General features: G+C 43.9%; 1 protein-coding gene across 2 annotated transcripts; it reads right to left on the bottom strand.

Moving 5' to 3' along the window:
* Positions 1-3,031: 3,031 nt before the first annotated feature.
* LOC130198596 (nucleolar protein 9) lies at positions 3,032-10,491 on the bottom strand. Of its 2 annotated transcripts, XM_056421819.1 has the most exons (12): positions 10,460-10,491; positions 9,271-9,582; positions 8,019-8,255; positions 7,732-7,920; positions 6,470-6,577; positions 5,061-5,202; positions 4,770-4,962; positions 4,513-4,653; positions 4,214-4,333; positions 3,916-4,128; positions 3,352-3,457; positions 3,032-3,259 (listed from the first exon to the last, which is right to left on the bottom strand). In XM_056421819.1, exons 2-12 carry the CDS (start codon positions 9,506-9,508, stop codon positions 3,105-3,107), a joined length of 1,842 nt encoding a protein of 613 aa, XP_056277794.1. In that variant the 5' UTR covers positions 9,509-9,582; positions 10,460-10,491; the 3' UTR covers positions 3,032-3,104. The 2 variants fall into 2 exon arrangements, with proteins under 2 accessions (XP_056277794.1, XP_056277793.1); XM_056421818.1 differs by lacking the exon at positions 3,032-3,259 and having other exon boundaries at positions 3,367-4,128.
* Between the last annotated feature and the right edge of the window lie 2,662 nt (positions 10,492-13,153).

The raw sequence follows: 13,153 nt of genomic DNA on the forward strand, positions 1-13,153 counted from the left end.
GTTGCTGAACCCCGGGGAACGCCGTGTGATTGGTCTTCAAGGGGGCGATGGTCTCATTGGACCCCAGAGGTCATTGTTTCTCTGCTCTGTCTCCGGGGCGCTGCAGATTATACATGCAGAGAGCTATAATAACCCAACAACAAAAGGGAGCGGGAGTGAGGGAATGAGAAGGCCAAGTGGTTGTAATAGCAGGTTGACTACACGAGGGCACGTATTAACCTCATCGTGGGCCGCCGAAGGCCTCGCGCGGGGCTCCACGCCGTCTCCGCTAATGTGGACTAATGGCGGGTCGAAAGTCGAGAGGCTTGTGACTGGATGCCGTTGTGAGATGAGTCTTGTTTTCCTCATGGTGGACGTGGCGGGGGGAAGGCGTTGGATACACGTGCGACGCATCACGTAGTGTCCGGACAAATGCAAACACACGACGCGACTTATACAAGTATTCGTTGGACTGCTTTGGGGAAGAAAAAAAGTCTTTCTTGCAGAGCAATTTGATAGCAATCTCATGTTTGTGTGTTACACTCAAAGTGGGAGGAAAACACAGAGCAATGGTAAAACAAATGAAAATATAAATCTATTCTATTCAAATACGGAAGGGTGAAAAAAGGAGTTCTGGTTTTACTTGGGGTTTTTCTGGGACTATTTCTTTGCAGGGAGCATTGATTTCACTCACTATCCACCAGACAGTGCACTACTACTAGTTACTGTATGCCGGGGCCTGACTTCTGATATGAAAGTTGTGCACTATGTTAAAAAAAAGTTCACTATACTTTCTGCTAACAATCCCACAATGCAACCTGTCACCTTTTACCAATGTAAAATAACAATGATGCATAAGATGCTCCGCTTCCATGCCCACTGTAAACTACTGAGTGTCTATCACCCAACATTAGAGGTGATTTAAGGAACCGTGACCCAGGTCACAGCTCATTGTGCCGGGCTGAAATTGAATGTGTCAAATCATCCACACGGACTGCATGAACGGTGCATCGCTCAAGAGGAGTTCACGCATTACGTAGGCCTATGCATCGCGCACTTCCTGTCGCTCACTCATAACAAGGCACGATGACTTTATGTGATTAAAGTTCAAAGGATCCTCAAATGAGACACATCTGGCAGATGCCAGCAGAACAGAACGGGGCATACGATCAATCAACATCAACGATTTACATTGTGAGGTGTGTGTGTGTGTGTCAAAGAGAGAAAAAACAACAACACGTAGGTTTAACGAGGTGTCAGAAATCTGATTGTGACCGTAAAAAAAAAAGCTTCACGTGCATGAGAAGAGTCCCCGATGACGGATAAATAATTAAAGCCGGAATTAAATTAACTCATTTTGACTTAATTGGTTTGCTGATGGTGATGCTTATTAATGGGTTATAAGCATGGGATTTAAATCCATCTCATACATCCTCAATATTTATTATTATTATAATATATATATAAATATATATGTATATAAATATATATTTATATATATATATAAAATATCTGCAAATTTTTTTTAACTGGGAACAAGAGACATCAGGAGTCATCCCGTGGAGACACAGCACCCCAAACCAACACCAATATTACCAACAGTAACACCCGACATTAAAATACACAACAACCGAACAGCTGAACAGAGCCTGAAAGAAACCAGACAGTTGACTCAGCACATCGTCGACATTATTAAAAGGATCGTGTTAATTAGGACTATGGGTTGGATTGAATATCTTTTTGTTCAAAAAATATAATAGAAAGCACTCTAAATGGACCACATGTGGTTCTCTATAATGTGTCCAGTATGGAACTCGGCATGTGTGATCAATCTGTGAATACATTACAGTATTTATTACCCAGGGGTATGTTGGGCTTTGTTGTTGTTTGTTGTTGACAACACATGCTGGCCTGCAGCGTGGCTTCTCAGGGCCTCGTGCTTTCTCCTCCTAGAGTAGCATCTGCCACCATGAAGGCCTTTTCCCTTCATCAAATCAATATATAATCAATTTCACCCCCTGTGACGAAGCTAATGCGTCACCCACAGGCCACCGAGGGGCGCGGCGGCCTGAGTGTGTTGGAGTGATTGTTGGATCACTTTCAGATCTACTTTAAGCTGATTTATTTCCGCCAAATGTTCTAAAACCTCTTTTAGAAATATAACATACGCATGATGACAAGCACACGGCGTTAATGTGCAGCAATAAAATATGTGTGCCGTTGGGTTTTATGTCTTCAGTGACTTTGGGTTCAGTTGCTCTACTCTGGTGTTGCTCCACTCATTTAAATGTAGGAAAGACAGATGGAAGACACGTGACACCAACGCCCTCTAGTGGTCATGCGGCTCCTTCCAGCCAGTGGATACACATTATGAAGGGTCTGCTCGTGCTACAGAACAGATTTTAAATGTATTGTATATTCTATAATAACTATTTGACTTACGTTGAAACATCACACCCAAAAAGGTAATCCATATAATTGAAATATTTATATATATATATAGTGGAGGTAACACATGTAAATTTACTCTTGAACAAAGTTGCTCTTCTGTGCACTTTTGCACACATTTAAATATAACATGACTTTTACATCAGTATTTTCTGTCTCCCCATATGTGCACACTTCAGGGGATATAATCAATGTGTGTCCAAGGCCCCAAAACCATCCATTTAGCAAGGTTTGTGCAATTTTCAAGATACAATACGACATTCCGAATGCAGCTATCACTTTGATGAGTTTTACACCACTTCGCCTGTGTCTTTAAAACATTTCACAGGTGTGAACATTACAAAATTCACAGGGGCTGAAATTCTTAAAATTCAGCATTTTTCTCTCAGAGCATTTCATGTGTACATGAACACAATCTCAAATGTAGAGTAAAACCACTGAGTTGACACAGAATCACTCATATGCTATTTTATGTTAAATGCTATGCTATTCACTATTTATCAGAGATTATATATTTTAAAATGATGTGATGAAATAATGATATTCTAAAACTAATGAGGATGCATGCACTTTAGAGGTAAAAAAAAAGAAATAGCCACACAAATAAGATACATTTTTCCTCTTTATTTCTTTTCCCAATTACATAGCAAAAAACATGTGATATAAATATTTAGTTTTTATGCAAGAATGTCACTGAAGAGCTTTCGCTTCTTGATCTCGCCGCTCTGGATTTCCTGCCAGTTGGCTCTTCTGTGGATGAAGTGGTAGAGGGCGAACTTGGCCCACACATGGCGAGCGAACTGATCCGACCTCAGCTGGTTTTCACTGCACACTGGAAGGCGAGACGGGATGTGAACAACGTGCAAAACAGATTTTTTTTCCCCCCATGAATTTCAAAAAGCCGCCTCTTTAAGTCAGTATTACCGAGTTCCTGCGCGATGTTTTGCCGGTGACTGACCAAAGAGCCGTTCCAGATGGCTTCCAGCACCCGGCTACCCAACCGGGAGCACGCCATGGCTACGTACTGGCCCTGGGGGGACACATGGGGAGGAGTCAAGAAAGGGAGATAATGTTCCAATCAATGGAAATGTGTATTTCTTTGCACTTCACGGTCTGGACCATGACCGAAATATAAGATGATAATCTGGAGTTTTCTTTTGAACCACTCTGTGAACCCGAGAGGTGGTTCCAGTAGATCCTCAGGTTCTGAAATACCCAGTCTGGCATCAAACGTGTCAAAGTCACTTCTACACCTGTTCTGGCTTCTTTATATCTTGAGGTCTTACGATGGGATTGAAAAAATGTCGATGTTGTTGGTGCTGTGAAATAACCCCCTCCCTCAAAGCAGCAGCGTGGCCTCCCCCAAGCCATACGACACGAACTGTGTGCAGCACCGCCTACAACTGCAAAGGGAACCGTTGACGGACACAAGTTCAAATGGCAGCATCCTAACCAGCTTCCTATTCTCACGACAGCCTGCAGTCCTACCTCCAGCCTCTTGAGGATCTTGCCCCGCCCCTTGTCACTCGACGTGGCGATGAGGGCCTGGAGGACGTGGCTGCCCGAGGGGTCGGAAGCCAGCGTCAGGAGGTCAGCGGGGGTCAGAGCGCGCAGGCTGCTGAGGAGGAGCGAGCGCTCCTTGAACTTGGCGAGCGCCTGGACCAGCCGGGAACCGTGGTAACAGATGGAGGACAGCGGCACCTGGAAAAGGAAGAACAGTCAAGAGCTGCAGCTCACAGAGCAGCGTTCCGGTTATCAAAGGGAATATGAACCATCAAGGCTTTACCTCCGTCTGTGTGCTGCCCTCTGCTGCGTCAGAGTGGTAATACACCTCGTAGGTGAGCAGGGACATGAAGAGGGGGAGGCAGCCGACGTGTCGGGTGCCGGGCTCGGCGCAGTGGAACGCCTGGGAGGCGACACATCAACGAGCTTGTCATCACCCCGCAAATCAAAACCACAAGTGGCTGCCCCGTGTCGTTACGCACTTCATGATTTCAGTCGTGAAGCGGGGAGAGATCGACGAAACGAGGGCTCTGGCGGATTGATTTAGGACCCGTGTGGGTGAAGACACGCCCTGACACTTACACGGAGGAGGCACTGCATCAGGGCATCCTGCTTCTCTTCGCACTCTTCGCAGCTCTCGGCCAGTTGGACAATCACACCCATGTGACCCGCGGCCAGGATGGCCTCAATGCCCTCGATCAGCTCGTCGAACAAGCCCAGGAACTGCGGAGAAAAGAGGGGGAGGGGAGAGAGGGAGCGAGAGAGACATTGGCCTTGCGTTAAAAATAACTGGACATTAATTCTGCACCGTGTGACACAATGGAGGCACGACGACCAACCATTTTGTGTTTGGCCGCGGCCGCCGTGAGCCTCTGCACGGGGAAGTTGGCGATGGCATGGAGGGCCAAGTCCACCAGCTGACCCTTGAAGTGGTTCTTGTAGAGGTCCCGGAGGAGAGACTTGTGGGACAGCTGTATGATGATCTCAACGAGGTGGCTGGAGGCCGGGTCCTTGAGAAAGACCAGAAGGGGACTGGAAGGAGTGGAAAAACAAACATCGGTTACGGGGCGTGTCACGGCGAGTCAGTAAAGGACAACAAGAGGGTGACAAGCGGTGCAGGAGCCTCGGACCTCACTCCCGGAGCGGCACTGCGGGTCGTCAGGTACCCCGTGGCGCGTTTGAGGAGCTGCTTGCAGAGAATCGGCCGCTTCCTGTGGCACACGGTCAACATGGTCTGGAACACGGCACTGGACACGGCATCCGTCACACTGACTGAGGAGGAAAGAGACGCAGAAGGGAAGGGAGAAAAAAAATGCTTCTTAGACCCTCATGCCGATTTAAAAAAAGTTCCCCCTCTTCTAAAGCATTTCTTTTCAGGGCTAAACCAAGAAATCTGCCGGGCTGATGCCAGGATCCTGCTCACAGCACATGACAAAAAGAAAAGGAAAATCCCAAGGGATATCACATTATTAAACTCTCATCATTAAAAAAAAAAGACGGTTTAAATAATGAACCAGATAAATAATACAATCAAGGCTAATGAAGTCATGGTATATACAGGGTTCTTACACAATTTGACCAATGGATTTCCATCACTTTTCCATGACTTTAAACCAAATTTCCATGACCAAACCGAAATCTCAGTTTATACATGAAAAAGTGAGAACATTTAGTTTTTAAACAATGTGAATTCCAAAGCATACAGTATAGATTAAATGAAACAAATGAATAAGAGACAATATTTTGATTAAAAGTATAAACACTTGCTTGCCGAGCTATGGCCAACGAACTTTCCATTTAAGGTGCGATCACGTGCAACGCGGAAGAAAAAAAATTGCGCCGCCAGTATGCCGGCTTATATTTTGAGTCTTTCTTTCTCAAACATATTAATTATTTCAAACTCTGCGTAAATGAACATGTGATTATAACAAATTCCCATGACTTTTCCAAAACTTTGATGATTTGAGTTTTTTCCGTGACTTTAACAGGCCTGGAAATGACCATTTTAAAATTCCATGACTTTTCCAGGTTTTCCATGACCTTACGAACCCTGTATATAGTTAAGAGGAAGACTGTGTGAGCTCACATGCATAGTGGAGCAAACACATGGATCACTCCTTCAGAGTGACGTGGTGCCAGCAGCCAGCACACCATCTCTCATGAGTGTCCTCTGTCACTTCAAAGGCATCTCAGATGCACGTGTGGTCTTCTCTCTCCTTCTATCCAGAGACTGGATCAATAACTCCGGGTTTCCACTTGTACACAAGGTTGGATGTTTGACTATTTTGTTTGGATATCAGTTACGGTTGGATTTATTGTGGCCGTTGAGCGCAACATGTTTAATGCACACAAACAGAAGAACTACAATTATTTACGTGTGTTTCTCTAAAATATTCAACACCATACATTTTACTATTTAAAAAAACACATCAAAAGTGCCCGTTGTTACAGACGGGATGCAATTCCGCGATGAAGGAGACCATAATGAAGCTTTCTCCCCTAGGATGAGGATTCATGTGCTTGGTGAAAGACGACTCACGTTTCACGTTGTCCAACAAGGTGTCCGTGAGGCTTTTCAGCTCGTACCAAAACGACGAAGGAATCTCAAAGTCTGTGAGCTGAGGAGCGACGGTGCGTCCCTTTGGAGCTGGAAACAGGAACAAGACGACGTGAATGCAAGCCACAAGCCATGTGTGTGTGTGTGTGGGGGGGGGGGGGGACGACGCTTACCAACACAGTAAACATGTGTAAATGTCAAAAAATGGACATTAAAGAAATCCTAGAAACAACACACTCCTTTTGACTCCTGAATGATCGTGTTTTTAGTGAATTTTCTTCTGCATCAAAGAAGTCCACCGATAGCCGTCTGTACAAACATGTAAACATTATTACATTACATGTCATTTAGCTGACGCTTTTATCCAGAGACTTACAATCCTGTTGCATTCACACACCGTAGACGCAGCTACAGGGAGACATTCAGGGTGAAGTGTCTTGCTCAAGGACACATCGACTAGGGCGGGGATTGAACCTCCAACCCGCTGATTGAAGGACCGACCTGCTACCCACTGACCCACAGTCGCCCAAACAAATATAGGCTTCCGACTTTGGCATCATCATACTTCCCATTTATCAAAGCATCCAAATCATCGGAAATGTAGTTTCTTAACCCTCCTGTTACCTTTAGGGTCAATTTGACCCCATTCAATGTTTAACGTCGGTGTTCTTTGGGGTCAATTTGACCCCAGGCTGTTTTTCACTGTCTCAAACACATAAGAAATATAAACTTTTGTATATATTTAAAGGGCTATTTAGGTAGTCAACAAACAAACATAAAGTACCTCACACTTAAACTTGGGAAACAATATTAATTCTAATAATTTTCTGGAGGTTTTAATTGCTGGGGTCAAATGGACCCCGAGGGTAAAATATGTTACTAAATGTGAAGGTAACAGGAGCGTTAAATCGGTTAGTTAGTTAAATTGACTTCAAACATGTAACAGAATATCCAACAAAATGAACAGTAAACAAATGGAAAGTTGTAAATAAACTAAATATTTCAGGTTTGAAAGAGAGGAAGCCGAGGTAAACGCGTACAGCGGTCCTACATATGTCTCTGTCTTGAATAATGGACTTCATGTCTCTTACAGAATCCTCGTCACATACAGCTTCGTGACATTGTTCTGAGTTGTACGTTGCTTCATCTTAACCATTCTCTACATTTCCCGGCGTGGTTTTCTCTCAGATAGAGGCAAGACAACCAATAATCATAGCAGGAGTGACCACTGTTGTGAAGCGTACCTGGACGAGGCTCGGTGCGGGGGGGTCCCATGCAGCCCGCCAGCACATGCAGGAGTGTGCGGACCACGTGCGAGCCGTGCACGTGTTTGACGAACTCTGCGATGTTGTCTCTCACCACCTGACTCAAAGACAACACCTGGGCCTCCAACGCGTCCCAGCTCTCCTTTTCGTCTTCTGTGGTCGACGACTCTAAAAGGAACGCGCGCCACAAAGAGTTGTTAGTCACCCGTCATTCCCCCGTGAGCTCCGGAGGGTTTCTCCGGCTCCGAGGCGACGCGCGAGCTCACCGGTCCACCCGGATATCCGCCGGGCGGCGCTCTCCACCACGTGGCCGCCGCACCGGTCGCAGGACGCCTCCTTGAACTCGGACCCCTCGGGGCCGCCCAGCTCGGCCAGCACCTCGGCCACCTGGCCGGGGCTGCAGAGCGGGAGCAGCCGCTGCAGGGTGATGCTCCCCGTCATGTCCATCGCCACGACCGCCGCTTTACCTTTCACCTCGTTCAGGACGTTCTCCACAAACATCTCTGCGGAAGCATTCACAACATTGAGTCATTGACATTAATCAGGGTTCTTACACATGTTGACCAGTGGATTTCCATGACTTTAAACCAAATTTCCATGGCCAAACTGAAATCTCGGTATAAACATGAAAAATTTAGAAAATGTTGCGTATTGAGAGCGTACGCCGGCTTATATTTTGAGCGTCTTTCTTTAAAAAACATATTCATTATTTCAAACTCGGCGTGAATGAACATGTGATTATAACACATTTCCATGACTTTTTCAAAACTTTGATGATTTAAGCTTTTTTCATGACTTTTCCAGGCCTGGAAATGACCATTTTAAAATTCCATGACTTTTCCAGGTTTTCCATGACCGTACGAACCCTGATTACAGTCAACAAAAAACTAAGACTGGACACAGGCATCCTGCTCGATGCATTTCTGGTCAAATGATGCAATGTGCAGGAATAATAACCCAATGTGAGGTCATGAATATGTCACGTTTGAATGTACTTCAGTAACCAGGTTGCAGAGAGGAACTTACAGGGTTAACTAATTGGAGCGCGTGTTTTCACGCTCTGCTACAATCTGGTGACTGTAAAGCCACTTCAGACGTCTTCCCCCTAACCACCGCATCGGTGACAGAAAATCATTTCCTCCGAAATGGCAAAATGAATTTAGAGCAGAGCTGCACCCGACGATGTCATCGCCAATTAATCTGATGGTTCTACTTGCCAATTTGTTTGTTTATGTTAAAAGAAACATTCGGCACAATTTCCTCGAGGTGAAAGTTACAAATTGCTTGTTTTGTCTCATATTTAAAAATCTGAAAAGATATCTGGCAGCCCAATATTAGAGATCTGACCGTTTGGAAAGTGTTATAAACTCCAACATGACACGTTGACGGGGGATTTTCCAGAAGCTAACATGAAGGATGTTCATTTCTCTTCTAATACGATGATCTTCTATTGTTGATGCATATTCCCAACTTCGGTCAACTTCCAGGCGTCAACTGAACCGGAAGGATTCCTCTCACCTCTCTCCTCCTTTTCTTTAAAGCCTTCGTCGAGCCTTTCCCCGACTCGGCGGAAATAGCCCACGCTCATGGGATCCAGGCGCTTCTTGCCACCGTCTCCCTGCCGCCCTTCTCCTTCTCCCCTCCTCTTCCTCTCTCCTTCGTCACCTCCCCACCTCTTCCTCTCTCCTCCTTCATCTTCACCAGGGCGTCTCCTCTTCTTTCCTTCGGAGTTCTGTCGCTTCCTATCCTCCAACATAGCGTGGACGTGACCGCGTGCAGGTCTCTACGTGCAGGGTGACTCGATCTTGTGAGGATGCTCAGACGGTCCGGCTAGAACAGGGAACAACAACAAAGTCTACTTTAGGATCTGACGGTCAAGTCCACATTCTCCGGATTAAGCAAACAGCTCGTCCTCATCGCGAGAGGTCCTAGACACTAATCCTACGAAAATGTAAAACGTACAAGTATTTTCTATTTGAAATACATGCTGTCTGCATTTGAACTTTCTTAAACTTCTCAGACCATTGCACTGTTTGTTTTGTACTGCACTGTTTTGTTTTGTATTGTAATGTATATTTTGTGTAAGCACACAGAGTCACTTTACCAAGCCAAATTCCTTGTTTGTGCATACTTACTTGGCCAATAAAACCTGATTCTGATTTGCCATTTTTCCCCCAACCACATCTAACCTCCACACCAGGGAGGCAGTGGCTGCCTCTCAGGGCCCCAAACTACATATTTAATACAATGTTGACATAATTGTAAAACTGATTATACCCTCAATAACATACAAAAGGCCCCAAGAGGACTTAAAAACCGAACAATGTTTCACACGTTACGACTCATTGTACTTCTGCTCCAGAGGAACACATTGAGTACGAACGTTACATTTTCCTGACAGAGAAATTATATTGTTGATTCAGAATTTGACGCATTATTATTAATTTAACCATCAAGCAGGTTATTATGGCAGTGACCCTCTTTATGAGACTGTGTACGGACAACCTCGCGATAGCTGAGGCGTCCACACTAACTCAGACGCTAACTAGCTGTTAGCTAACTAGCTCTCTATCTTCTCAAAACAAGTTGACGTGTTTATCAAACTGTTAGAGGACATTTAAATGAGACTCTGAGCTAAATTGGTGCAACAAATATGATTCGATACAAACTGAAATAGCGGAAGGCAACACACTGAAGTTTAACTCACGTGTGAGCAGTGGAGACCGACCAGAGACTGCGTGTTTTGTCGCGTATTGATGACGTACGAATATTTTTTCCTTCTTCGATGTGTTTAATGTTGGGAGGCGACTACCGTTAAAATGCGCATTACTGCCACCAACTGGACTGGAGTGTGAGCCAGAGTTCCATTGGAGTTCAAACGGGGAACATTTAAAGACATTATCTCTATTATTCCAGTTTCATGCCTTTATAGAAAATGCAATCTTAACATTCAATATTTCCACAAACGTTTCTCTACGTGTCTCATACTTCTGGCAGTGACGGATAACGTGTTCAACCGTTTCTTCTTCTACGCCACAAACAGAACAGAACAGATAGATCATTAATTGCTTTGTTTTATTTAACCCTGTGTGTCCTAACCTGAGTCTTAATTTTATGCTTGGTTTCACACTGCTTTAGCATATACAGACATGATGGTGTCGGGGTTCAACTGCTTCTTGTATCTTTCATTGAATCATTGTGAAATTCATATTTTTCCCCCCCAAAAAATATTATTTGTTAAATATGCATTACATTAAAAAAGCAGACTATGCAGCTGTCGTGCTGCAGAACGAAACACCATGTTACAGAGTATAATCTAATTAAATAGAATATAATAAAATAAAAAAGAACATAATAACATAGAAGAGGAGAGAATATAATAAAATAGAACCACATAGAATACAATATAATAGAATAGAATATAATTAAATTTAACATAATACAATATAATAGAAGAGAATATAATGAAACATAACTTAATAGAATATAACAGAGCAGAATACAATGACCTGGAGCATAATAAAATAGAATAAAATAGAACATAATACAATATAATAGAACACAATAGAGGAATAGAACGCTTCCGGCCTACCATGTCCCTCTGGAAAAAAGAAAGACCATTCATTCACTGTTACAAATACATTTGACCATATGGGCCGTAATTAAAACACACGGAATATGTAAATTAACACTGATGTACAATATTGCCTCCAGCTAATGGCTACCTCTGCTTCAGAACAATCACATCCCTATAATAATGTACCATAATGTAACATGCGTGCTGTGATTAAATTATAAAGAGAGAATCAAAAAAGAATTGTTGCCCACGTGTCAACAATTTATAATTCTTCAGTTGAAACCACCAGAGGGCAGCATGGTGGCTTTTCTTGTTAACCCTTGTGTTGCCTTCGGGTCATTTTGACCCGATTCAATATTTAAGGGATCCAATGACAACTCTCACCCCCCAAAAAAACAACTCCATTAGGTAAAATGTGTGGACTGGAACCCAGAGGCTCATCCAAAGAAAGACCTGTGATTCAACTTCAACTCCATGACTCGTGACTTCATGAGGGCTTTTGAAGCAAAAGACCGAACCAAGGCACAAAGCAGAGGAAACCTTGGTGCGGGTTACAGCTTTGTGTGCAGTAAAAAGAAATAGAGAGCTTTTCAATTTGCAGGCCCACCTGAAGGTCATCGGCACTTGTGTTGAGCCTTCTCGTGAATAACAGGATTTCATCGAAGTGCTAGAGATGTATCTATAATAAAAAGAGCGATTGTAGAAGGAGATTACTTTTGTTGAAAACATTAAAATATCTCCCTCTTTTTTTGGAATTGAGTGTAGAGGGTCGTTTTTACAACCTAATGGTTCTATTGCTGAGGTCAGTGGCACATTGCTTGAGCTCATTTTTTAAATACAGCCTACATTCACTTCCATACAGCTTTGACCCCAAATCAAAGCATCTCAATAAGTATGAATGACATAAATTGGTACATAAACCAAAATAATCAACTCAAATTTAACAAAGACAACAACAACAAAAACGGATTGAAATCACAGTGTCTGATCCGTTGCTAAAACCTAATCTGAAATGAGGCCGAGAGGTAAAAACTCTTCGGCCTATATGAATTGTGAAATCATGGCCCCGATGCCCTCTGTGTGCCACAGTGTGACGACATGCGCTTCCTCTAAAACAGTGACGTAGCCTTGACAACAGTCTATGTTTGGGCATGTAGCTAAATGAATCAGAGGTGAGCCAAGTCGAGGTGTCGTCACTAGAAAAATAGAAAAATAATATATTTGTATTTTACAATGTCCACTAATGCCACTATATCCAGGTAACAATCATATTAGATGACACACTGATGAGAAAGACTGAGAGGGAGATAGAGGGAAGTAAACCATTTAGAGATTTCACAGTTTTCTGGGAATGGCAGTCAACTCGTCAGTTGCTCCATCGCTTCGGTTCAGAGGGAAACATCCAAAAAACTATGAAAATGACATTTGATCATGACCGCCATTGAATTTGGCTCAGCTACTCCACAGTAACAACCTTCTTGACCCTCCCTTCACACTGCTAGAGCAGCCTCTCTCTCCTCTGTCCTTATCCTTCTAGACCTTTCTGCAGCATTTGACACAGTGAACCACCAGATCCTTATTTCCTCCCTTCAGGATCTGGGTATCTCAGGTACTGCACTCTCCCTTTTCTCATCCTACCTCAACGACCGCACTTACCGGGTAACTTGGAGAGGATCTGTGTCTGAACCTCACTACTGGGGTCCCTCAAGGCTCCGTCCTGGGTCCCCTCCTCTTCTCTCTGTACACTAATTCTCTCGGCTCTGTCATTCGCTCGCATGGCTTTTCCTACCATAGCTATGCTGATGACACCCAACTGAACCTCTC

Source organism: Pseudoliparis swirei, chromosome 8, assembly GCF_029220125.1.
Source record: "Pseudoliparis swirei isolate HS2019 ecotype Mariana Trench chromosome 8, NWPU_hadal_v1, whole genome shotgun sequence".
NCBI lineage: Eukaryota > Metazoa > Chordata > Actinopteri > Perciformes > Liparidae > Pseudoliparis > Pseudoliparis swirei.